Source organism: Lissotriton vulgaris, chromosome 8, assembly GCF_964263255.1.
Source record: "Lissotriton vulgaris chromosome 8, aLisVul1.2, whole genome shotgun sequence".
Lineage (NCBI taxonomy): Eukaryota > Metazoa > Chordata > Amphibia > Caudata > Salamandridae > Lissotriton > Lissotriton vulgaris.
Window position 1 is genome coordinate 84,084,627 of NC_141696.1, and position 26,620 is coordinate 84,111,246.

Below are 26,620 nucleotides of genomic sequence, written 5' to 3' on the forward strand. Positions count from 1 at the left end.
CAAACTTCTCCCTCGATACGTGCCATCACGTGCGCTGAGATCAGCCAGTCTTGATCTAATCTGCCAACCTAAAATAAGAAGAAAGCGCTGGGGTGGCAGATCTTTTTCCTACCAAGCTTCCAGACTATGGAATTCTCTGCCCCCTGCACTGCGCTCACCAAAGTCTAAGTCTATGTTTCAGAAAAGCACTGAAAACCTGGCTCTTTTCCTCGCATTAAGATCGGCTCACACCGCTCTCTCTAGTCATCCAGCGCCAAGACGCCGCGACATTTGAGCGCTTTAGAAGTACTTCAGTCAGTCAGTCAGTCAGTCAGTCAGATCATGTTTGTGCAATTTTGTACATCCCATTTCCCATTTTCTACTCCTGTTGGACTTGGCCCTTTTTGCAGGGTCATCCCTGAACTTTTTGCCTTCTTCCTGAATTTTGTCTGACCTGCTGTTGGCTGTTTAGAAAAGGGGGGTGGTGATGAACAGAGTGTCTGAGTTAAACAGACCACTCTTACCCAGTCCAAAGATCAGGGCTTGATCCATCACCGTTATTTATCTCACTGCCCCATCCCAGCTCAGAACCTGGCTATATGCAAATCAGTCTGTCCCTGGCCCAGTGCATCATGGGAACAGGGCAGACTAAACTACCAAGCCAATTCTTCACCAGAAAGGAGACAAGCTACCGGGGACCGGTTTCTGGCATTTCAGCCTTCTTCGGCCCGGCTTGCTTGAATCCTGATGGAGCAGTGAGAAAGGGACTCATGTCTGAGTATACCCTGCCACACCTATAGTGGCCAAAAACGATTTAGAAAAGGGGGGTGGTGATGAACAGAGTGTCTGAGTTAAACAGACCACTCTTACCCAGTCCAAAGATCAGGGCTTGATCCATCACCGTTATTTATCTCACTGCCCCATCCCAGCTCAGAACCTGGCTATATGCAAATCAGTCTGTCCCTGGCCCAGTGCATCATGGGAACAGGGCAGACTAAACTACCAAGCCAATTCTTCACCAGAAAGGAGACAAGCTACCGGGGACCGGTTTCTGGCATTTCAGCCTTCTTCGGCCCGGCTTGCTTGAATCCTGATGGAGCAGTGAGAAAGGGACTCATGTCTGAGTATACCCTGCCACACCTATAGTGGCCAAAAACAATTTAGAAAAGGGGGGTGGTGATGAACAGAGTGTCTGAGTTAAACAGACCACTCTTACCCAGTCCAAAGATCAGGGCTTGATCCATCACCGTTATTTATCTCACTGCCCCATCCCAGCTCAGAACCTGGCTATATGCAAATCAGTCTGTCCCTGGCCCAGTGCATCATGGGAACAGGGCAGACTAAACTACCAAGCCAATTCTTCACCAGAAAGGAGACAAGCTACCGGGGACCGGTTTCTGGCATTTCAGCCTTCTTCGGCCCGGCTTGCTTGAATCCTGATGGAGCAGTGAGAAAGGGACTCATGTCTGAGTATACCCTGCCACACCTATAGTGTCCAAAATCGATTTAGAAAAGGGGGGTGGTGATGAACAGAGTGTCTGAGTTAAACAGACCACTCTTACCCAGTCCAAAGATCAGGGCTTGATCCATCACCGTTATTTATCTCACTGCCCCATCCCAGCTCAGAACCTGGCTATATGCAAATCAGTCTGTCCCTGGCCCAGTGCATCATGGGAACAGGGCAGACTAAACTACCAAGCCAATTCTTCACCAGAAAGGAGACAAGCTACCGGGGACCGGTTTCTGGCATTTCAGCCTTCTTCGGCCCGGCTTGCTTGAATCCTGATGGAGCAGTGAGAAAGGGACTCATGTCTGAGTATACCCTGCCACACCTATAGTGGCCAAAAACGATTTAGAAAAGGGGGGTGGTGATGAACAGAGTGTCTGAGTTAAACAGACCACTCTTACCCAGTCCAAAGATCAGGGCTTGTTCCATCACCGTTATTTATCTCACTGCCCCATCCCAGCTCAGAACCTGGCTATATGCAAATCAGTCTGTCCCTGGCCCAGTGCATCATGGGAACAGGGCAGACTAAACTACCAAGCCAATTCTTCACCAGAAAGGAGACAAGCTACCGGGGACCGGTTTCTGGCATTTCAGCCTTCTTCGGCCCGGCTTGCTTGAATCCTGATGGAGCAGTGAGAAAGGGACTCATGTCTGAGTATACCCTGCCACACCTATAGTGGCCAAAAACGATTTAGAAAAGGGGGGTGGTGATGAACAGAGTGTCTGAGTTAAACAGACCACTCTTACCCAGTCCAAAGATCAGGGCTTGATCCATCACCGTTATTTATCTCACTGCCCCATCCCAGCTCAGAACCTGGCTATATGCAAATCAGTCTGTCCCTGGCCCAGTGCATCATGGGAACAGGGCAGACTAAACTACCAAGCCAATTCTTCACCAGAAAGGAGACAAGCTACCGGGGACCGGTTTCTGGCATTTCAGCCTTCTTCGGCCCGGCTTGCTTGAATCCTGATGGAGCAGTGAGAAAGGGACTCATGTCTGAGTATACCCTGCCACACCTATAGTGGCCAAAAACGATTTAGAAAAGGGGGGTGGTGATGAACAGAGTGTCTGAGTTAAACAGACCACTCTTACCCAGTCCAAAGATCAGGGCTTGATCCATCACCGTTATTTATCTCACTGCCCCATCCCAGCTCAGAACCTGGCTATATGCAAATCAGTCTGTCCCTGGCCCAGTGCATCATGGGAACAGGGCAGACTAAACTACCAAGCCAATTCTTCACCAGAAAGGAGACAAGCTACCGGGGACCGGTTTCTGGCATTTCAGCCTTCTTCGGCCCGGCTTGCTTGAATCCTGATGGAGCAGTGAGAAAGGGACTCATGTCTGAGTATACCCTGCCACACCTATAGTGGCCAAAAATGATTTAGAAAAGGGGGGTGGTGATGAACAGAGTGTCTGAGTTAAACAGACCACTCTTACCCAGTCCAAAGATCAGGGCTTGATCCATCACCGTTATTTATCTCACTGCCCCATCCCAGCTCAGAACCTGGCTATATGCAAATCAGTTGGTCCCTGGCCCAGTGCATCATGGGAACATGGCAGACTAAACTACCAAGCCAATTCTTCACCAGAAAGGAGACAAGCTACCGGGGACCGGTTTCTGGCATTTCTGGCATTTCAGCCTTCTTCGGCCCGGCTTGCTTGAATCCTGATGGAGCAGTGAGAAAGGGACTCATGTGGTGATGGTGCAGTGAGCTAAAAAACGGTGATGGATCAAGCCCTGATCTTTGTACTGGGTAAGAGTGGTCTGCTTAATTCAGACACTCTGTTCATCACCACCCCCTTTTCTGAATCACTGCTGTTGGCTGTGTCGTGACTCTGGGCACTTTACCACTGCTGATCAGTGCTAAAGTGCATATGCTCTCCCTATTGTAAATTGATGTAAGGATAAGTGATTCCATGATTGGCTGGTTTGGTTTACCTATCAGACCCTAGTACCATGCACCAGGAGAGCCCAAGGCTGGTAATCCAAATGCTGCTAGTGGGCTTGCAGCACTGGTTATGCCACCCACAGAAGCAGCCTGGAAAAGTGTGTCTACGGCCTGTCATTGCAGAGCCTGTGTGCAGTCTGGTACTGCCATGCTGGCGGGGCAAGTGCACCCACTTGCCCGTCCCTCAACCTTCCCTTTTCTTCATGTCAGACACCCTTATGGTAGGCCCAAGGGTATGGTGCATTGTAAGTATAAGGTAGGACAAGCACTGGTGTTTGTGGCATGTCCTAATAGTGAATTACAGCCATTTTTGATTTTCACTATTGCAAGGCTACCTGTTCTCCGTTGGCCAGAATGGGCAGTTAGATTATTACATTTTATAATCCTAACTGCCTCAGCGAACATGGTAGAAATTCGAGTTTAGTATGCCTGAACTCAGAATGATCAAATACATCTTTTAGTGAAGTTGATTTTAACATTCTGTGTTTGAAAATACCACTTTTAGAAAGTGGGTATTTTCTTGTCTAACTATTCAAGCCTGCCTCTGCTAGGTTGTGTATTCCTTGTCTGGAGTTTGAGTGACAGGGGCTGGGGGATTCCAGGAGACAGGGTGTCAGCCCAGTGGTGAATAGAGAGATCTGCATATAGATGGGAGGGAGGAATGCATCTGGGACCTGAATAGGACTATGCCTTTCGTCCACAATGCCGGCTCCACCCCCTGTGGTGCGTCTGATGTGAAGGAAAAGAAGGAGTCATGTAAACAGAGTGCTCCAGGACTGACCAGAACTGGTTTGGACTAGGCAAAAGCCTCTCAGCCTTCGGAGAACAACGAGAAAATGTGTATAAAAGAGGGCACCTAAAACCCCAGAGAATTAGATCACTTTTGGACAAACAAGAAGAAACCTTTGCTGAGGAGAGGAACCAGAAGAAACTGAGAAGAGACTATCCCTAAGCTGAAGTGCTGCTTGGGGGATTGACCTGCAGTGGTTGTCTGACTGCCAAGGAGAGAAGAAAGGAACTTTGTGTACTTTATTCAACTTGTAAAGGATCTCCAAGGGCATGAGAGAAGAGCTTGCCTCCTGCTGAAGTCTCAGGGACAACAGACGTCAACCCCCCGCTCCCCATGAGTTCTTGGGAAGTGCCTGCTGCTGTTTTGGGCCTTCTGAGGGACTGCGTGTCGCAAGGGGCTGGAAGCATTTTTCAATGAAGAAAAAGAATGTCGCCATCGCAGCCGAAGCCATCGCATCGTGGAGGTTGCCGCTGTATCAGTCGCATTGCACTGCATCGAGAGAAGCGTCCCACAACAAAGAAGAAGCGTGTCGCCATCGCAGCCACTGCAGTCGTATCGTGGATGTCGCCGATGTAGCTGTCGCATCGCACCGCATCAATAGAAGAGCCGTGCATCCACGGAGAAGCATGCCGCCATTGGAGCCGCTGTCATCACAGAACAAGCGTGTTGCCGCTGCAGCAGTCGCATCGAGCAAAAGCGTCTTGCATTGTCGGAGAAGAGCGTTGCCACCAAAGCTGCTGTCGTTGCATCAGGGATCAAGGGTGTCGCCGCTGCAGCAGACGCATCGAGTCGAGACTTCTGGCAACATCGGAGAAGCATGCCGCATCAAGAAGAAAACAACGTCTATATTTCTTTGCACCAAAATCTCATTGCATCGATCCGTTGTTCACCGCATCGCCCCAGAAACGCAGTAAGGAATCAACGCATCACTGTACTTGCAACGCTTTCGTTGCCCTGGGTGTCACATCTCAAGGTACAGTGACTCAAAGTGTCGCATTTTAAGATCTAAAGAGAACTAAGCTAATCCTACCATTTTAAATTACAGAATTGTGGATTTTGATTGTTTGTGGTCTTGTGATATGTCTATATAAAGAATACTTATTTTTTTTATAAAACTTGTGTGGTGTCCAGTGTTATCACTGGATTACTGTACGTGTTCACAAATACTTTATACACTGCCTCTGAACTAAGCCTGTCTGCTCATGCCAAGCTACCAAGGAGGTGAGCAGGGGTTATTTTAGGAGTGTACCCCCTTACCCTGACTAGAGGCAAGGGTCCCTATTTGTCACAAGTACCTACCTGTGCCAACTAAAGACTACCAAATATAACAACTCCCCTCTCTATTTTGCTCTTTATTATCAATTTCCTTTGAGATATATCTTTTTCACTTTCTATTTATATGTCGTTCTTTCACCTTACCTTACTGCCTTCCCTACCACACTCTATGTCTCTGTTTAAGCTATTAATGTTCAGCATGCCCTGGGAGAACACTGATGCCAGAAAAAATATACCCATGTAAAGACAGAAACCTGTGTGCCCTGAAAAAGAGATGCCCTCAGCTAAGAACAGAAGCTCCAGAGTATAGTGTGAGGGACCAATCTACAACATAAGGCAACCTCTCAGATTACTGCACTAATGGCTCCTCCTCAAATGCATGGTCATCAAATGTCAGATTAAAACACAGAACATTGAGTGGACTGATGGGCAACTATCATGCCCAGGGTGTAAGCACATGGAAAGTGAACACTCACAGCATTGCAGTGTCTCAGACAATGAGTAGGCAGACAGGTGGAAAACAGGTGCATAATATTTTAGGGCCTATGCCCAGAGGCATGTGCAACCACCTTTTTACAACCTATTTTTAGCTCATTTCTCAGTTGTTTTAGGTCTAGGACTATGTTACACAAACCTCTTAAAGATGGAGTGCACTTTGTTGCTAACCAGTGAGGATACGGTGCTAGGAGCTAAGGCAGGTGGTATTTCATTTGTGGAGTGCTTAAGAGATCCCAGACTAAGGTCTGAACATCCAGAAATGTGAAAGAAATTTGCTTGACTAATGCTGTTGATGTTGTATTCAATTTCAATTATACCCAGTTTAAGAAAGTTCATGCTTCAATGACATATGCTCATGTTCTTTTACAGGAAGTTAAATTAATATCCCAATAACTATGATGTCAGCATGCAATTCCTCCCACTTCCTACCTTCCACTTTTGTTCTGGTGGGCATCCCTGGCCTGGAGGAGCTGCACTGCTGGATCGCTATTCCATTCTGCACCATATACATCATCGCAATCATAGGAAATTGCACAATTCTGTTTGTTGTGAATGTGGAGGAGAGCCTTCATTTCCCCATGTACTACTTCCTGTGTATCCTGTCTCTGGTGGATCTTGTTCTGTCCAGCTCAACGCTGCCTAAGATGCTGACTGTCTTCTGGTTCAATGCCCGGGAGATTGATTTTACTGCATGCCTTCTGCAGATGTACCTCATCCACGCGTTCACAGGGATGGAGTCTGGGGTACTCCTGGTAATGTCCTTCGATAGATATGTGGCCATATGCAAACCCCTAAGATATGAATCCATCCTCACCACTACTCTGATCATCAAACTTGTAACATTTGTGATTGTCATTAGGCCTCTGGTCTTCGTGACACCTTTTGTATTCCTTATCCGTCGGCTACAGTTTGGTGAGAGTAATGTCATATCTCACACTTATTGCGAACACATGGGGATTGTAAAACTTGCCTGCGTGGATATTCAGGTCAATATTGCTTATGGATTGTTTGTGGCTTCCTTCATGGTATGGGATTTGATACTCATTGGGGTTTCCTATTCCAAGATTCTGAAAGCCGTCCTATGCCTTCCCAAGGGAGTGCGATTGAAGGCCTTCAGCACCTGCAGCTCACACATTTGTGTCATCCTTGTGTTCTGCACGCCAGCCTTCTTCTCTTTCTTGACACACAGATTTGGCCATGGCATTGCTCCTCATGTTCACATTTTCCTAGCCAACCTATACATTCTGTTGCCACCCATGTTAAATCCCATAATTTACGGGGTAAGAACAAAGCAAATCCGGGTAAGGGTGCTAAAGATTTGTAATTTGTATTGACACAGCATTGCAAAAGTAAAAATCAGGTTAAGGTCCATATTTGCCATGAACAAATGACCAATACATTTACCAGGTTGTGGACCTTAAATGCACTTCTGTATTAGCTTGAATTCCACAAAAACAATCTGACAAACAGACTGATATTAACAAATACACCTGCCATTCGAAGGACAGGATTCCAACACCAAGGTGTGATTGACCAACTCAAATCTTGAATGAACTCACCCTTTGACTACCTTTCTACCCCACATAATGCACCACAAGTCAAATGTCCTTGTTTCTGAAAGCATTGTCACTGATTTTCAGGGAACTTTTTGCCCTTTACTCTTTTTATGCAAGCTCCAATATAAATATGCAGTTTTATATATTTCTGTTTCTATGAAGGCATCTGAAAAATAACTACATTCTTCAATGTGGTGAACATTCTCTGTAACCAGCATAATAGCCAGAAGAGTGTGTTCCTAACTGAATGGCAAATCCATTACAAAATGTAAATCTTTGGTTATTCGAATCTAAGGGCGTGATTTACAAACTACAGTGTATAGTGTGTTTTGTGGTATAGCAGTAGTACTACCAAACTTACTACAAAGTGCTATTCGCAAACTACACGTTTGTTGCAACTTGCATTTTGTAGTTAGTCCGTACCTATTTTCAATGGAAGGATGTTGTAGTACAAGTAGTTGGCCATATGTAGTGCTGGACTTACTATAAAAGGTAAGTTACTACAAAAGTGTAACTTACTACAAAAGTGCACTTTGTGAATACTGAAAAGTAATACACTTACTTAAAAGTGTAAACGTATTCAAACTTTACCTTTCCCATAATGTATAGATTTCTGTACTACACTGTCTGTTGTGTGATCCTTGCTTTCTTTCCTTTTATTCCCCCTATGAACTTGCACACTCTGTTAACTTTTTAAAGGCCTATGGAAGCACCTATGGAAGGGTCTTTGGTATAGATGCATCAAGCTAAAAACCGGTCGCAAACGGACAGATTCTCAGAATCAGCCCCTTTGAGACATATAAATGCCAATACATTTACAGGTATTTTTGCATTTGGGATGCATCATCCCAAAGGTAAAAATCGCAATTTAAGAAATCACAATATTGCGATTACTTAAATTGCGATAGCATTTAAGGAATCTCAAATTGAGATTCCTTAAATGCAATGCATTAAAGTAAAAAAAAAATGCGATTTCGCTAATAGGGGTAGAAAATTACCATGAAGTTGAACTTCATGGTAATTTGCAAAAACTTTGAAAAATGCACTAAAGTGCATTTTTCAAAGTTCCATTTTACACACAAACATGCCCTTAGGGCATGTGTGTGTGCAAGATGTACCCATATGCAGATTTCAGGGGTGCAACAGGGTGTCCTTTTGACACCCTGGCACCCTTGAAATTGCAATCTCAATTTGCGATTCTCTAATTGAGAATCGCAAATTGAGAATGTCTTCCCATTCATTCCTATGGGCCTTAAGGCCCATAGGAATGAATTGGGAGGTATTCCTTAATTGCGACTCACAATTTGCGAGTCACAATTAAGGAATGTTAAGGAATCACTATTTTTTAGCGAGTTCTTCATGCATTGCCTTTTGCTATTCCTTATTAGCGAATCCTTATTTTTCGCTAATTAGGAATCGCAGAAATGGATGCTTGATGAATCTATAGGAAAGTCTCTGGAAAGTCCCAGGTATGTGTTGGCCATTTGCACCATCTCCTGAAAAAAACTCTCCAATAATTGATCAGATGGTTGGATCACTGTATGAAACTTATTTTAGAGAGAAGCTATGTTCCTGCAACACCCTGCACCCAGTTTGTGCTTCGTGGAGGTTGTGGGAGTGTGTCATGGCTATGCAATTATTCAATCAGGTAGGTTTAGCTGTTGCCAGGCTTTGTCATTCTATCATTCATAGGAACATTCTAAGGATATTGGTAGGGTTTTCCACCTTAATATCGACTCCAGAATATTGCCCTACCTGAATATTACACATATGAACTTACCTTGTCAATATTCTGGTTCTTGTTATTTTGCAGCATCATGTTTCTGTTATCGATATGTAGACATAAGACCATTGGTAACCTTTCAGTCTTCTTTTTCTTTTTCTTGTGAATTCTGATGGGATTTTGTCAGTTTTTTCAGTGTTTCAAAACTTGTACAAATCAGTGGTTATCGGTGTTTACATTTGTTTTAGCTGCAAAACAATGACGGCAGTGGTATTTTCCAGTCTTTTTGTTATCTTTATACACTGACATTAGAGCACTGTTGGTGCACAGGCTTCCATTCACTGCAGCTCTCCTTAACATCTTATCTATTTTATTAAGTGTTTGTTCAGTGCAAACCCAGATACAAGAGGCAATGGGATGCTATACATTGGGAAAAAAGGCACAGCAATGGAAATGGAATGCATTGGTGCACTTTACAGTCACAGGGGGATATAGTGCAGTCCCAGGGATTTTGAGCTGTGCTGCAAGGTTGGGGTGTTCTTCGACCTAGCTGGTATCTAGAATGGAGGAGACTCGCTTAAGCAGCACTGATTGCTATATTGCTCAGACTGCACCTGACTGTAATTGATGCAAGAAATTAGACACAATTCCTCTTTCCTGGATTGTCCTTCATTCCTGTGCACATACATGCCGTCATGCCTGCCCAGTCACATGGGCTGCAGGGGGTAACTGCAGGCAGTATTACTCATGTGCACAGATTCAGGATTAGTTAGGCCTTCTCATGCTATCCATTACTTAGATCAGGGTCAAGAAGAAAGCTTTGATGGCTAAGAGGTCAATTACATTCCTCTCATTTGAAGCAGCAGGGTATTGGCATGTTGAAGGATCATCTCTTATAGGATACAGGTGTTCCTGAGTAACATAGGGCTGATAACTTCAATCATATATAGTGCCCAAAAGGTTTCTTCTGCATCTACATTTATATTAGGGATATACTTTGTGGGGTTGTGGGGGGTGGCCTGGGGAGAGTCTGGCCTGGGCCTTACACAAAATCAGTTTTTGATATTTTACAGTTGATACTAAAAAGGCCCCAAATGTGGCTCTTTGAGCCCCTGTTTGTCACTGCTATTCTTGGAACCTTTTTTTCTTTTCTTCCCAGCTTCCCTATATGAATGCACGTTTACAGATTTGTTTCCTTGGCATGCATTAGATAATTGAGTGCATTACCCAAATACATTCTTGACAAGGTCTTTGCCAGATGCTTCAACTGTGCTCTGTTTGCTTCCTGTCTTTCACTGCTGTTCTGGGAGCTTTGCGCCTTTTAACCTCTTCTTTCAGCCAGGGTCTAACTCAGATCAAAGGAACTGGATGCCAGTGCTCAATGGTAAATAAAGGTCTTTCTTCTCTCCACTTTGTAGGTTGCTGCTGTACACATGTGCTCAGCCACTGATACTTTCAAATGATTCTCATTTCGAACGAAAGTGATAGAGTCCAGATATCTGAACCTCAGTCTCTTGGTAAAATCATCAAATATATTTCCCCATTGGTCGTATGAACCTTTGTTAGCCGACTAGCGGTGGTGTAAGGGAGCTAACATCAAAAATACATTTCCTGTTTTGTGAAACTTACGTGACTCCACAATAAAGACCAAGTATCACTGAATTCAACCATAAAGGTTTATTTCAAAATGGTAATCCAACCAAAATATATGCAAAGCAGGAATATATTTAGAAGATACAATAAAATGGTCTGGGGACCAAAATGTGCCAGTAAATTAAGTCGTACGTGTTTGTCATGAGGCAGGAAGAGGTCAGCCCAGTCCTAGTCCATAAGATCAAGATGAAGTCTGTTAGACAATTAGGGGCAGATGTATCAAGATTCCGTTTTGCGAATTCTAAATAGCGATTTTTTGCGAATCGCTATTTAGAATTCGCAAAATGGAATGTATGTACAAAATCGCTATTTTTTAGCGATTCCTTAATATTCTTTATTTGCGAATTCGCATTTTGCGAATTCGCATATAAAGAATAATTTCCAATGCATTCCTATGGGCCAGGAGGCCCATAGGAATGATAGTGCAATAATTCTCAAATTGCGAATTCGCAATTTGCTAATCGCAATTTGAGAATTATTTCAAGGATGCAGGGGTGTCTCAAATACACCCTGCTGCACCCCTGAAATTTACATGTGTGTGCATGTGGCACACATACATGCCCTATGGGCATGTATGTGTCACATGCCACCCTCACAAATGCCAAATAGGGCATTTTTAAAAGAAATCGCAAATTACCAACAACTACAAGTTGGTGGTAATTTGCGATTTCTTAACACAAAATCGCAATTTCAAAATGTTACATACATATCAGTTAAGGAATCGCAAAAATTCCGATTCCTTAAATGCTATGGCAAAATAAGGAATCGCAATTTTTTGCGATTTGTTAAATTGCGATTTTTTAATACATACCAAATCATGCTAAAAGGCCGTTTGCGAGTCGCAAAGGCCGAAATTCTGCGAAGTTCGGCCTTTGCAAGTCGCAAAAGCCTTGATACATCTGGCCCTAAGTCTTTTAGCACAATCCATGTCTGGGAGGACCAGGTTGTGTCGAGTAATAATGTGTATAGCCCTGAGACCTTCCCTTTGTATGCAACCAACATCTGAAGATCAGATTATAATGGAGATTTTAACATGCTAAGGTGAGACAGCCCAATGGAAGCTGTGAAGCAATGTGTCCATTGGCCAACTCCATGATAAGTGGGTCAAGAGCTTGTAACTCATCACTATATAATTTCCATTATTTTTCGTAACACATCAAAAGTAGTTTCATAAACTGAACATTTGCAAAGATAGCATTTTAATAATGACTAGGCAGGGGATTCATTGGCAAACTAAAAGGAATGTTCCAAAAACACACCAGTGGTCCTGCTATGATTCAAACCCTTCTGAAAGTGATTCCCCAAACAAACACAAACTAATCTATTGGACGACTGACAAAGAGTATTATTAACTTTAAAGTATTTAAAACTCATGTTTTCTTTTTTTTTTCAGTTTCATTTTATACAATGCTAACACTTGATGCTAAGTGACACAAAGCAGGGCTTTGCACTACTTTGTGTTATTATTAGTGAATTTCCAGTGCAAAACAAGTTTTACGCTAGAAATTAAATAATAAAAAACTTCAGCTGATTTGTGTCTCTGTTATGAAGCAAACTCAGTGCAAAATGTTAGTAAATTACCTCCATGGTGTGGTGCTCTATGAAAGCTGAAAACTAAAAATCTAAGTTTACATTTATTTTGTTTATAGGATCTGAATTCCATATGTTAAATGTGTGCAGGAACTTCTGAGACAGGTGATAATGCACAAGTCAGTCACTTACCCTGTGACACATAATACTAATGAGAATCAGAATACATGCAATGTTATTTAACAAAGATCTGAGAGACAACCAGGGCGACATTTGTGCAATTGTTTTTACATAATTATGGGAAAAATCACAAAATTACTCAAAATTCCAATGTAGCATTTAGTGATAGATTTTAGCCTGAAAGGCATATTTGCTTTTATTTTGGACATGAACATGCATTTCTCGCAAAACACAACTAAAAACAAAGTACCTCAAACAACATTCGCTCACATTCTGTTCATTCTAATCATTTGCTTTGTTCCCAAGCTCAAGCACTATAAGGAGACACGGTTTAATGTCGTAATTTGCAGTGAAATGTCGTGAGACAAGCATAACGCAAAATTCTCAAAATTACACAAAATATACTATTGCTAATTAAATTTCACATGGGAATACTGCTGATAAAATATCTGGACAGACTGCACATTGTAATCATCCAATTAGAATAGAAGTTGAGAAAACTTCAGAAAAAGGAGATGATAGGTTGGTGGGAAAGAGCATGGATTAAGGATTAGGTCCCTAATTTATGAAGGCCTAGCGCTGCCGTTGCATCATTTTTTTGTGACTCGGCTGTGGTGTAATCAATGCGCCACACTATGCCCTATTTACAAAATGACGCATCTAGGCAGATGTGTCACTTTGTAAAAGCCTGAGTAACATTATACCTGTGTCAGGTATAATGTATGCAGGGTGGGAATTCCCCATAAAACAACCTTGCCGAAGTGGCACTGTGAGATTTATGCAATTTCACTACGCCACTTCTACGACTTGACTGTGGCAAATCCTTACGCCTGCTTCAAGCAGGCATAAGGAGTGACTCGGGACTTTTCACATGAGACACCCCTATGAGTTATGACACATTGCTGGAGTTGTATCAGTTATATGACACACTCCAACAATGCTTCATTTTTGTGCCACCAGATATGTTGGGATTCCTGATCTATCTGTAAATCCTTGCGCCATTAAGTGCTGTATTGTAAATATGGTGCATCCATGTTGTTGTAAGGATGGCGCTATGAAAAGTGATGCTTCACTGTTTTTGCCCAGCAATGGGCCACTTTTCATAAATGAGGCTCTGGGGATTTTCTGTACTCCTTAAAGAGTATGAGACTGAGAGACATGAGGATGCTGAAGGGAGGCTGCTTCAAAATCCAGGGCTAAGGCAGGAAAGAATCTGTCTGGTCGACTCTCTCAGTTGGTACTGGGTACCACCAGATGAGTGATGGCGTGGGAGGAAGGATGATAGTGTTGGGTCTTAACCTTGAGCAGTGTAAGTGCAGAAACTTCTGGGGTTTGTATAGTAGGGATGGATTCCTGTTGAATTCTCTGGCCAATACAGGGAGACAGGAGAGTCTGCATTATTTGTTTCCGCTGTCCCACCACCCGAAAGCCAGACCTGATTACAGGACGGCTGCCTAACAAACTTATGAGATACTTCTGAGACTTTGTTCTTCAATGCAGTACTTGGGCCCTGTAAGGTCCAGCTGGACATGTTCTCGTGTCTCAGGAGGTACTTATTTTTACCAGCCACTCCCTTGAGGACTGGCCTATACACCCACCCCACATCCATCCAACACAGGTATCACAGCTCGGGGGGACCTGCCAAGTAAAGAGCCCAAGTGCACATGCTCGTGGCCAGTTTTAGTACCCCACTAACGGTGTCAGTGTCACTTATTACTTAGCAAGTGGGCCAAAGGCCCACAACATTACAGGCCCCTACAACTTGCTGTACGCCACTATACGCCTGACTAGAGGTCACAAATGGGTACCCTACATATGCACTACTCCTTCTAAGGTCTGATGAATAAACAGATCCCAAAACCTTCAAGTACAGACGGTCTTAAACATGGACATATTCATGTAATTTGTCCATCTTAACCACAACAAAATCCTTTCTGAAACCCGACCCATGTTTTTAGCCTTGAAAAAGTCCTAGGCATGTGTGCCACCTTACAGGCCGAAGCATGGGTGGGATGACAATTTGAACAATAACTAATCAATAAATAACATCTGAAAAATGAGTATGGTGTTCTGAGTGTAGGTTGTAAAATACATGTTATATGCTTCTAGAAAACATAAATAGCACCATCAGAAACAGCAAATAATAGCTGTTTTGGCCTTTCTATTTGCATACAGATCCATATGTCTTAGAACTTATAACACATAAAGCAATCAGATTTTGGTATAAGCGTGCCCCAGGGATCTGTTACTTACCTAAGATTCATACTTAGATTGTATGCACCACCAACACTGATTCTACTATCATCGGGTATGCTGGGAGGCCATACAGCTGTTTTGGCACAACTTGGTTAGTGTACTATTAGAAATGGGATTTCTGGTTGGCTGAGGCTTACCCCAAAGTCAGGCAGAAACCACCATTCTAGTCAGGGTAAAGGGGCACACACTGTTGATAACCCTGCTCACCCCCTTGGTAGCTTGGCATGAGCAGACAGGCTTTTCGCCAAGGCAATGTGTAAAGTATTTGCATCAACACCCACAATAACACAGTAGAACCCCACAAATTGACACCACACAGGTACTTATAAAAATAAATATCTTTATCTAAAGTTCAGCATGATCCAAAACGACATAGATCCAACATACACATTCAAAGTGGCCTCAATAACAAAGATCATCTTGCAGTGTTCCTTTTTTAAACGTGTAGAAAAAGTTTCTTTGGTAAAAAAAACTGGTAGGTTTTTGTTGTCAAATCCAAAGCACTGGTCTCACCAGCCCCTGCACAGTTCTGTTGTTGTCTGCACAGTTCTCTTAATGATATCGGGTCTTCCCCGACCGTTAATTGCCAAAAATACGCCCCACAAATGCAGGAAACACCTAGGCTCTTAAAAGCGGACCCCCGGTACCACAGCCCCACTATTATACTGGTACGGGCCGCACTGATGGGAGCCCCGGCTCTGAACACCTGCACGATGACTTCCTGAGGTGGGAGACCTAGCGCGCTTTCCTGCAGACCTGCACCTCAGTCCCCAGCGGTAACCACAAGGCACTCCTTCAACTGAAGTTGAGCGGTTACCTGGGGATGCGGTCTTTCTCCTTCCTCGCTTTCGGCAGCAGCTGACCATGGAGACGGGGTTGAGATGCTTCCCGCTTCCAGGAACCCAGCGCAACTCTCTCGTCATGATTTCGAGCTCTGGGGCGCCTCCTCCAATCCAAGTGCGGCTCTCGCATCGAGCCTCCGGGGTCAGGGGACGCCTCCATCAATCACAGAGCGGCTCTTGCGACAAGCCCCCGGCTTCAGGGAAACACTCTCTCCTGCTGGGCCAATCGCAGCGTGGCAGAGAGAGGTGACTTCACGGGGACTCTAGCCATTGCTGGTGAGCGTAGGGGCAGCAATCTCGGGACCTCTGCCAGCAATGGCGGTGATTTTTGGCTTAAAGAAATGCCGGCAAGACAGGGGGCCACGCGCTAAGTCTTCACACACCGGCACAGCGGTTTGTGTAGTGCGCAGCACTCCACTGTCGTACCGTGCGGGTGAAGGTGATCCCGGCCCCTCTGATGATGGCCTTGGGTAGTGGCCTTGGGTAGGCAAACCCAGCTCAACTCAGCTACAGGGATTTCCCCACTCATCTCTATAAATGCAGATGGGCCTATTCAGCCTAGGAATACACACCCAGACTCCTGTAGCCAAGACACCTCACCAGCCCATGTCACTCCCCCATTGCCAGACAGTCAATCTACAACCAGACAGACACACAGGAAGGTTTGAACAAAGAAATAGCAGCTTTCTAAAAGTGCCATTTCTAAACGCCGAATTAAAAAACCATCTCCACAAAAAGATGTGTTATTAAATTCTGAATTCAAGGGTACCAGACTCCATGTCTCCATCTTGTTCCTATGGGAAGATATGCTGGTATAATGGTACACAGCCTTCCTCATTCTATCCTATGGGCAAGATGGCCTCCCAATAGTGAAAAACGAAATTGGCTGTATTTCACTATTAGGACATGTTACACACATCAGTACATGTCCTATCTTTCACCTGCACTGCACCCTCCCCAGGGGGGTACTTTGGGCCTACTATAGGGGTGTCCTATGTGCACAGACAGGGAAGGGTACGGCCTTCCACTCCTCAAATTGACACCACACAGGCACTCGCCATGGTGCAGGCAACCCTGCACCATGGCGCAAGGGTTCCTGTGTTGCATGCAGGATTGTTTATGAGAAGGAAGGGACTCCTTCCTTCACAAAAAAAAGTTTTTCCTCTTTATGTGTGAGCAGCAGAATGGGATATAAAGTTACTTCTGCATGTTACGCCTCCCATGGGTGGGCGTAAGCTTTGGGTGCATCTCCAGGTTTGCAAGGTCTTCTAAATCTGGGGATGTGTCAAAATCCTCCCTCCCTACTCCTCCCTCCCAATTCCTCCCTACCGCAAAGTAAGGCAACGCAGTGATTTGCGCTGCCTTGCCTTATTCCATATATATGAGGCCATTCAAAGCCGCACAAAGTGACTTGCAAGACCTTGTAAATAGGATTTAGTGGTTTGCGCTGCCGGAGCATCACAAAAAGTGACTCATCAGCAGAGCAAGGGGGCCCTAAATATTCCCCTCTGTGAGCATGGGGCTATAGCGAAAGAGTGTGCGCTACTGACACACATCAGGTGACATAAAAGACAGAGGAAAGTGACATTAAGGGGGCAGGCTGGTGGCAAAATACCAAGTGTTGTGTAGTAATTTGGAAAAAGAAGAGGGGCGAGGTGACTTTAACAAGACATCGAATCCAAAGAACGCTCTGAATTGGCAACATACCTATTTATCTTCAGGTGGTGCTTGACCTAAGTGACATCCCAACAATTTTATTTAATTAAATATCTTTAAAAACAAATTCTGTCAGTTATCTGGCTGTATTTTGCTATTGGGAGATTCCAAATCCTTTTTTTTGCTTAATAACCAATTTTATTGAGAGTTTTGTGGCAAGACACAACATAACACAGTGCAAGATTTGGTCAATGTACATGCATGGTATCAGAGCAAGCCCAGTTGTCAATAATATATAACATTGAATTGTTGTATCGATAGACTATAGTAGCCACACCATTTCCCCAATGTACGTTCATGCTTCTTAGGAAAGCCATGGGCCTCAAAGATCGGCTTCTCCTAATGAGCTCACCAGTCCATCCTTGCACGCCAGCTTCTAACAGTTGGCAGCTTTTGTTGTTTCCATGCAAGGGCCACACCCTGCTTGGAAACAGACCAAGCCATCCCCAGAAATACACGTTCAGCTCTAGGGCACACTACCTCATCCATTAACCCTAGTAATGCAGTATGAGGCGTTAACCCAAGGGAGTGGCCCAAGACAGCGGAAAGTATTTGACCCATCTCTTCCCAGAAGGGCCTCAGCACCAGAAACTTCCAGGCTTCATGGAAAAAAATCATCTGTGGGCAGTGCACAACGCTTGCGCACAGTAGAGCAAATGTTGTATGCACGTCGGGTGTGGTACGTAGCACGCATGAAGTTGAATTGTATCCTTCGCAGCTCAGTCGAAATTGCCAGCTCCTTGGGAGTCATGCAAGCCTCCCTCCAATCATACTCATCCAATTCTCCCACCCAGGACCCCACCTCTGCCAGAACTTCTTAAGACCGTCCGGGGCGTGAATCACTAGTGATCGATAAAACGCTGAAGTTGCTCCTTTTTCTTGCCACCCAAGGAAGATCTTCACCACCAACTGACTATATTCAGGCAATGAATCATTGGGGAATTTATGGGCTAGAAAGGTGTGGCACAATTGGAGGTACCAAAAGAATTGCAAGTTAGGCAGAGAGTACTTAGCTTTTAACTCCTTAAGTGACATAATACTCCCCCCTTTAAAAACATCTCCCAGATACGAGATCGCAAAGCAATTCCATGGCATAAAACCTCCAGGGGCAACAGCTGATCAATCCGTGTTCCCCGCCATTGAGGGGTCATCCTGGTTAGGCAGTGGTCCCAACCAGCAAGGTGAAGGGCTGCCCTCCAACCAATGAGGGACACCTGCATGCAAGAAGGCAGCGTACCTGGTAGATGCGCTCCATATAGGAGATCAAGTAGGACATCTATGCCCAGCGAATGTATTTCTAATCAATATGCCGGTTTGTCTCACTCCCCCCGTGAACCAGACGTTAACTGGCACCGTGTGTGCTGCAAGATAGTATATGTATATATCAGACATACCCAGACCTCCATCAAAACTTTCAAAAGGAGACTTGCACAGTGAATGAAACGCCACCTCCTACCGACCACCAACCCACACAAAGCTAGTAATCTTAGCAGTCACAGAGTGGAAGAATTAGTGGGGGATGGGATAAGGATATTTACCAAGCACGTACAAATAGCACATCAGGAACCACATTTTATAAAGTGCCTATTGTGATCACAGTTACTGCCGTGTGCCATGAACATGACACGCAACAATAGCTGACTCTCCTGCGCGAGAACTGGCACTACGTGGTACCACCATTCCTCCCCATTGGTTTCTCCAACATTCCACGGCTCACCCTTATTGCCGTTAGTTTAACGTTACCACTGACAGTTGCTCCCCTGCAGTTGTACTGTACAGACGTGTATGGGGCTGTATAATAAAGACTTAGAGTTACAAACCTTTCCGAGTTTCCCTCGTTATTACAGTGCCGTATGCCCCATGGGGTTCAATGGCATCGCGCCAAGATTGGAATCAAGCCACAGGTTTAGTCCAGCCAAATCAGGAATAGGGGACATGTGCATCTCTAAATACTTAAAAGAGTTAGGTCAAGTAGGAATGTTGGGACATCAAACCCACCTTAGAGCGCAATCTTTACCTCCAGTAAACAGGGCTTGCCTTCTTTAACCAGGAGCCCAGACGCCTCACTGTACAGCTGGAGGAGTGTCAGACAGTAGGGTCTGGAGAGCTGTGGATCTCTCAAGAACAGATGCATATCATCCGCGTATAGCGCTACATGGTCTTCAAGGCCAGTCCCCCACTGCCAGCCTGAAACCTGGGCATCGCACGGATAAGCCAAGCCGGAAGCTCTATCACCAAAGCAAATAGCAATGGGGACAGTGGGCACCCCTGGCGTGTGCAACGCTCGATGGGAACTGAAAAGGATAAAACTCCATTTACCCAGACTTGAGTAGTCGGGGAGTGGTAGAGAAGCCAAACCATACACTGAAACCCCTATCCCCAGACCAACCCGACGAAGAACTCCATCCATAAAAGGCCCACAACACTGTATTGAATGCTTTAGGGAAATCATCTATAAAGAGGGCCAGAGTGCCATCGAGGTTTGACGCCTGACACAGTGCCACATGAACCCTCCTAAGACAGTGGCACATGATGAATGAGGTGAGGTAGGGTCTGGCTCAGCCGTGCAGCTTACACTTTTCCATGGATCTTAATGTCAGTGTTAATCAACAAAATTGGACGATAGGTGTAACACTGGTCCCTAGAGAGACCCTCCTTGGGCAGGACAACTATTGTAGTGCAGTTAAATTCTGGTAGAAGAGGACCCCTGCTGCAAAGCGGGTGTATACAAATTCAGAAGATGGGGCCATAAGATCTCATGGAAGCGTTTTTAATATTCAATGGGATATCCATCTGAGCCGGCTATCTCTCTGGCTTACAACCCCAACATCTCAGCACTCACTCCCTAAAGCACCAGGACTTGGTCCAGCTTCTGGGTCAAGTCATTGGGTATAGTTGGCAAAGGTATACTGTCTAAAAGGGGATTTACGACTTCAACTGGTGGCAGGAGACATCGCAAGTATAACCCCTGATAAAAGTCAGCAAAGGTCTGAGCAATTATGGGAAGCTCCTCCTGGGGATGACCCAATGAGTCCTGAATCACCGGAACCACTCAGTCGGAGACACTGTGGGTTGCCAGCCTATGCAATAATTGACCAGATTTATCATCCGATCCATAAACCCTCTGCATAGAGGCCCTCCAACATTGTCTGGATTCTTCGAAGGAAACCTGCCGAAACTCAGTACGGGCTATGGCTAGGAGACAATGTTAATCCTCGATGTCCCGGCGGTAAAGAGATGCTTCCACACGTAGTATCTGTGCTTCCAAGTTGATCAGGTGTGCCATTAAGAGCACCTCAGCCTGATGAACATAGCTTTAATATGGCCTCTCAGGGATATCTTACTAGCTGCCCATAGCATCGCTGCAGAGGCTATCAAGCTTACATTGAGCTGAAAAACGGACCTAATTCCTTCTCGGCGAAGGATTCACATTCAGAACTTTGCAAGTGCCATGCATTGAACCTCCAGGTTCAGCATAAGACAGTGGGTTGAGATACCCATGACAACAATAGCGGGTCACGATCAGAGATACCACTGGGGAGAATGTGCACCGATTGAACCGAGAGAAGATCCTTCACCAGTAGCCTCAGCAAGTCTATGTGGGATTCTGCTGCATGTGCAGCAGATTGATGGGTGTAAACCCTCTGGGTAGGATGCCAGAGGCCCAGCAAATATGCCACAAGGACAAGCAAACTGACCAGGAACACCTGGCAGGAAATGGGGCAGAGCTGGTGTCCAGAACCGGATCTGGATGCACATTAATATCTCTTCCAATCACCATAACGCCCTGAGGGAGGGTCAGGATGAAGGATCTCAGAAATTGAAAGGAAGGCTGCATCAGGGGTGGCAGCACATAACAGGATATAAAATGATAATGCCTTGCTTGCAACTGGCACTTAATTCCCACATAACTTCCCCAATTGTCTGTGTGGGGCACTGTAACTGCTAGGGGAAGAGATTTGTGCAGCAGTATAGTGACTCCTCTGGAGCCATTTGTAAAACCTGAGTGGTAAACCCTGTCATAGCAAATTGGCACAGAAAAGGGCAGGTCATACTTAGTAGATGGGTCTCCTGCAAGAAAACAGCCACTGGCCTGTGTTGCTTGATATATCGTAACACTGTAGAAAGCTTAATGCGGTCCAGTAGGCTGTTCACGTTCCAGGAGAGCACCATTATCTTAGGGGAGGTCATGACGCAGCCAGAAAAACCAGAAATAGTCCTCACTCAACAGGAAGGGGCCATGAGATCATGAGGGCTTGTAGTGCCATGCCATGTCAAGCTAACAGCTGGTATCTGCATAGTTGCCATCACCATCCTTGAAGGGAAAAACATTGTTAAACAGAACAGTCAAAAAACATAAACCAGGCTCAGAAGCCAGTCTAGACTGCCCTCCCCCCATCATCCCTCCGCCACAAACTTTACCACAAGAAGCATCTGTCACCCTAACTAGTTAACCCAAAACTTCAAACTAGGGGGTAGGAAACCTCTATGGTCCAAAGGCACCTGTACAAGAAGAGCTAGCACCTGAACATGAAGTACACCACATAGGAATGAATTTTCCCCAGAGTACCCAACAGAAGGAACAACAAGAATGAGAAGAGAGCCACGCGGCCTGGGGCTCTCACTAGGAGGGGGAGGGAGGCAAGCCCAACCATCCTCTCCTGCAGTCCCTCCTACCCTGCCTCCCACAACATGACATTGTAAGTGGAAAAGAAGCATCTAGTCATGGCATTCTGTAAAGCTGAGACGAGGAACCCAGTTCCACTTCTGCAGGGTCAAAACCAGTGGACTATTCAAGAGGTTCGCAACCTTCCTCAGTGAAGCTGTCTCTGAGGTAAGTTCCTCCTGAACCGAGCCCGAGCACTACTCATGGGCCCCACACTAGATCCTGGATTTCTAAGATCAGGAGCACCCCGCCCTCTGCCAATGGTGGGAGAGTGAACCAGTAAGCTCCATTGTGCTCTCAGATCAGCGCAGCTGGAGGGGGGTGCTACAGCAGCCAGCACTCAGTTTCCCATTCTCAAGCCTGATCTGGTGTGTCGAAGAAGAGAATGCAGGATTGGAAGAAGATCTTGAGACAGATGGGAAACTGAAGCATGTAGAGCATGTCTAATGCATAGAGCGTCTGCTTCACTTCAGCGAAGGAGCGCTGCAGCGGCTGCACTGCCTCGGGACAGTCAGGAAATAAGAGAATCTTCGAGTTGTCAAACCAAAGGTCAGGAGGGGTGCGGACCTCTTGTAATATCACGTCACGGTCCTTAAACTTGAGCAAACTCAGGATCACAGGCAACAGGGAAGCTCAAGGAGGAGGCCTCAGCATCAAGAAGTGGAGCACCCTTCTAATGACAAAAATGGGGGGCAGTTTATTTTCGGGCACCCATGTTTAAAACCGGTCCTCTAGCACTTCAGCCAGGCTCTCTGCTCCAAGGATTCAAGTAGGCCAATAAATCTAAGGTTGTTACACCAAGACCTGTTCTCCGCATCCTCCGCTCTCTCCACCAGGGAGGACACTGAGGCAGACAGCTTGGACAACTGGCTCTTGAGGGATGGGATTTTGTCCTCGGCAGAGGAGACACGGTTCTCGACCTCTGTGGACCTGTTCACCACATTACACAGATCAGGACGCAGCAAGGAGAGATCCACGTATAGGCTGTCTACTTTGAACTCTACAATGTCCCTGGAGTCCTGTATGGCCTTGGGGACCACATCTAGATCTGCCGACCCTGCCACCCTGAATCAGGCATCTGATCTGTTGAACCCTCTCCATGTTCAGGGGAAGCTGTCAGCAAACCGCAGCCGGTGCAGATAAGCTCTGTGGGGTGGTGGGGCAGGGCGGTGGCAGGGCAGGGTGGGAGGGGAGAAGTCGACAGACGACGTAATAGGGAAAATTGAATAAATACATCCTATACAGTAGTCTGTCGACTCCCCCTCCCACCTGCCCCACCCCACTGTGCTTACCTGCACCCACCGCAGCTGGGTTGGCGAGACTGTGTATTGATCCATCTTCGTTTGGACCGGGGTTTGTGGCAGAACCTTCCCCCGCCCTATCCTCCAAAGTCAGGAGTCCAATAATCAGGTAAGCAGACAGCAATAACATCTCCAGGGCGGGGCCCAGGTGGCTCGGGTGAGTGAGGGGGACAGGGGGCACCAACCACCCAGACCACCAGACAGCAAGTCCTCAAAAAGCAATTGCCAGAGAGGGGGGAAAGAAATGTCTATGAGCAGTCTGTAGATGGGTTCGCTAGATAGGAGAGTTCCACTTCAGGTCACCATTCCTGGCCCTCATCCCCCTGAGCATTTCAGTACCCTGCAATGACCTTGAGCCAGCAGTCTAGTGGCAGTCCACTTTTTACCCCGAGATGCACACCTGGGGTTCTAAGTCAGGCAGCAGGGCAAAGGACTATGCAGAATTCTCAGTCACTTCAGGTGCCAGGAGGGAGCAGGGAGGGCTACCATCACATGGCTCAGGAAGGACCACCCAGGTCCCAATGGGAGCTCCCCGTCTGCATAAGGTCCGGATGAGCTAAAACCCTTTCCCCACTGCTGGCCCCTCAGAAGTGTTGGCGAGGCCCCCCATAGTCCACTGCTGAAGCCACCTGCTGCGCTCGCCACATTTCACTGCTGGCCGAGTCCTGCCTCCCTCTCACCAAGAAGGTATACTCAGGCCTGGAGGCCAGATCCAGCAGGCGACCTCCGCTGCCTCAGCATCCTCCTCTCCTTCCGGGTTGCTGCACAATCCTCACCACGAGTCCCCCACAAGTTCCCCAGTGACACCACACATGTGGTCCAGGCAGGGACGTGGAGGGTGGAAGGAGGGAGAGAGAAAAGGGCCCTCCATCGAAGGGATCCCCACTGAAACCAGGAAGACGGTCACCCAGGCCCTCGTCACCAGCCGTCTGGACTACGGGAACACCCTCTACGCTAGAACCATAGCCAAACACCAGACAAGTCTCCAGCGCATTCAGAACGCCTCAGCACGACTCATCCTGGACATCCCTTGCCACAGCCATATCTCTGCCCACCTGAAAGACCTGCACTGGCTCCCCGTTAGCAAGAGGATCACGTTCAGACTCCTCACCCACGCACACAAGGCTCTCCATGACGCGGGCTAAAAGTACCTCAACAGCCGCCTCACCTTCTACACACCCACCCGCCAGCTTCGATCCGCCAGCCTCGCACTCGCCTCCGTCCCATGATTTCGGAAATCCACCGTCGGAGGAAGATCTTTCTCCTACCTGGCAGTCAAGGCATGGAACTCCCTCCCCACTCGCCTACGGCTGACCCTGGATCATCTCTCCTTCAGGAAACAACTCAAGACCTGGCTGTTTGAGCAGTAGCGACTCCCCCCCCCAAGCGCCTTGAGACCCTTATGGGTGAGTAGCGCGCTATACAAATTTTTGTGATTGATTGATTGATCCACCCAGGCGGCTGGTGTGTGCTCTCACCTCCGAGGTGCCCCCCCATGGTATTACTGCTCTCCTGTCCAGCTGCAATGGAGCATCGCATCAAGTGCCTTTGAAGGTTCCCCAAGGCCTCTCTGATGCGGGTCGGCAAAGGGGAGGACCCCCATATCCCAGCAGGCCACCAACTCAGGGAGGAGCTCTTTACTGCTGGATCAGCAGCCGAAAGGCGCTCACTGCCCAGCAGCCTCTGGATCTTACTAAGGCTCACCAGGTAAGGGATCACTTTTGGGTCAGAGCTCCTCCTCTCAGGCCACTCCACGTCCATACAGCACAGCAGGCCTCCACGGTGCATCATCCTCTTTTGTATCTCCACTGTGCAGCAGCAGTCCAGCCGCCCAGGACTAGCTCAAGGTAGGGCCCATTTGGTACCCCTGAGCCCCGCAACGAGCCCCAGTATCCTGAGGATCAAGAAGGGTGTTGTTGCCAGTCAGGATTATGAAATATGGTTTACTCTATGTCCCTGAAGTGTTGTGGAGTTGAAGTGGCAGCTTGGCAACATCTGAGCACTAAAAGAAGAAGTTTGCTTTTCCCTGAAATTTGAGAGGCACTGGCTAGCTACTTTCAAGTGGAAATGTAGCATTGTTTGGTGCTCTGTTCAGGGTTCTATGTAATACATTTGAGAAAAAAGCAAAACACAATCCTAACACAACATAAAAACACAGGACAGCACCTATCAACAAAACATTGTAGTAGGAAAACACAATTCAACAAATAACAGCACAAATCTATTGCTGTTCTGTGGTGTTTTGTGAATGTATTGCTGTGCTGTTATGTTGGTTATTTCTGTTGTTTTGTTTTGTTGTGATGTGTTCGTGTGTTGATAAGTTGTTTTATTTTGATGCTTTTGTCCTCTTATGTTATTCAGTTATGTTTTGTGGTGTGATTCTGTTGTATTGTTCTGTTAGGCTTTTTTTCAGTTATGTTTCTAAGGTTTGTTCAGCATTTCTTGTTGTTGTGATTCTGCGATGTTCCTGTGTTGTGCTGTTGTGCTTTTTTACTAATGAATTCTGATGTTGATTTGGAATGTTTTTGAATTGTGTCGGTGTAGTATGTTCGTGTTGTGTTGTGATCTCTTGGTTTCTTATGTTGATGATTTGCTGGACTATATTGATGCTGTGTTAATGTGGTGTTGTGCTGCGTTATTGTGACTTGGAATGTGTTGGGTTGTTGGAGTACTGTTTGTGGTGGTGTCTGATGTTTGTTCCATTATATCTTCATCGAGGTCCTCAATTATAAACAAGTACATGCACTTTCATCAAACTTGCCATGTCAAACCCACTTTCATGATACTGCAGTAAAAGGTATTTGAACCATATCACCAGAATGTGTCATGTTTTAGCAAGCACTTGGGCTGAGGCAATACGGGCTAGACTTTGTGATATAAGTACTCCACAGCTGCGCATTCCAAAGCATTAATGAGTCGTAGTCTGTGGACTTTTCAAAAAAAGTCATTTCAAAGTGCACAACACATCCTTATGTATAAGATTGGCTGCACTGTGTCTACTGTAAGTGTACAGACAAGGCTGACTCAGAGAGAAGGGCAGGCGTCTGCCATGTGGTTGTATTGTTTACCTTGAAATCAAGGAGAGGGCTCAAAAGTCCAAAGGGAGAGAGCAGCACAAACAACTGTATCGTTATAAAGATTCCCTTTGAACCTGTACTATATACTCTTTCTAATTCTACTCAAAAAGTTTATTTCTA

The 26,620-nt window shown here is 46.0% G+C and overlaps 1 protein-coding gene across 1 annotated transcript; it reads left to right on the plus strand.

Annotated features, from left to right (window-relative positions):
• Window positions 1-6,395: 6,395 nt before the first annotated feature.
• LOC147693457 (olfactory receptor 52E4-like) lies at window positions 6,396-7,334 on the plus strand. Its single transcript, XM_086935997.1, has one exon. The coding sequence runs from the start codon at window positions 6,396-6,398 to the stop codon at window positions 7,332-7,334; it is 939 nt and encodes a 312-aa protein (XP_086792123.1).
• The last annotated feature ends 19,286 nt before the right edge of the window (window positions 7,335-26,620 follow it).

Bases quoted from the DNA above. Each gene is read 5' to 3' on its own strand.
- LOC147693457 (XM_086935997.1), top strand. From the start codon at position 6,396: ATGATGTCAGCATGCAATTCCTCCCACTTCCTACCTTCCACTTTTGTT.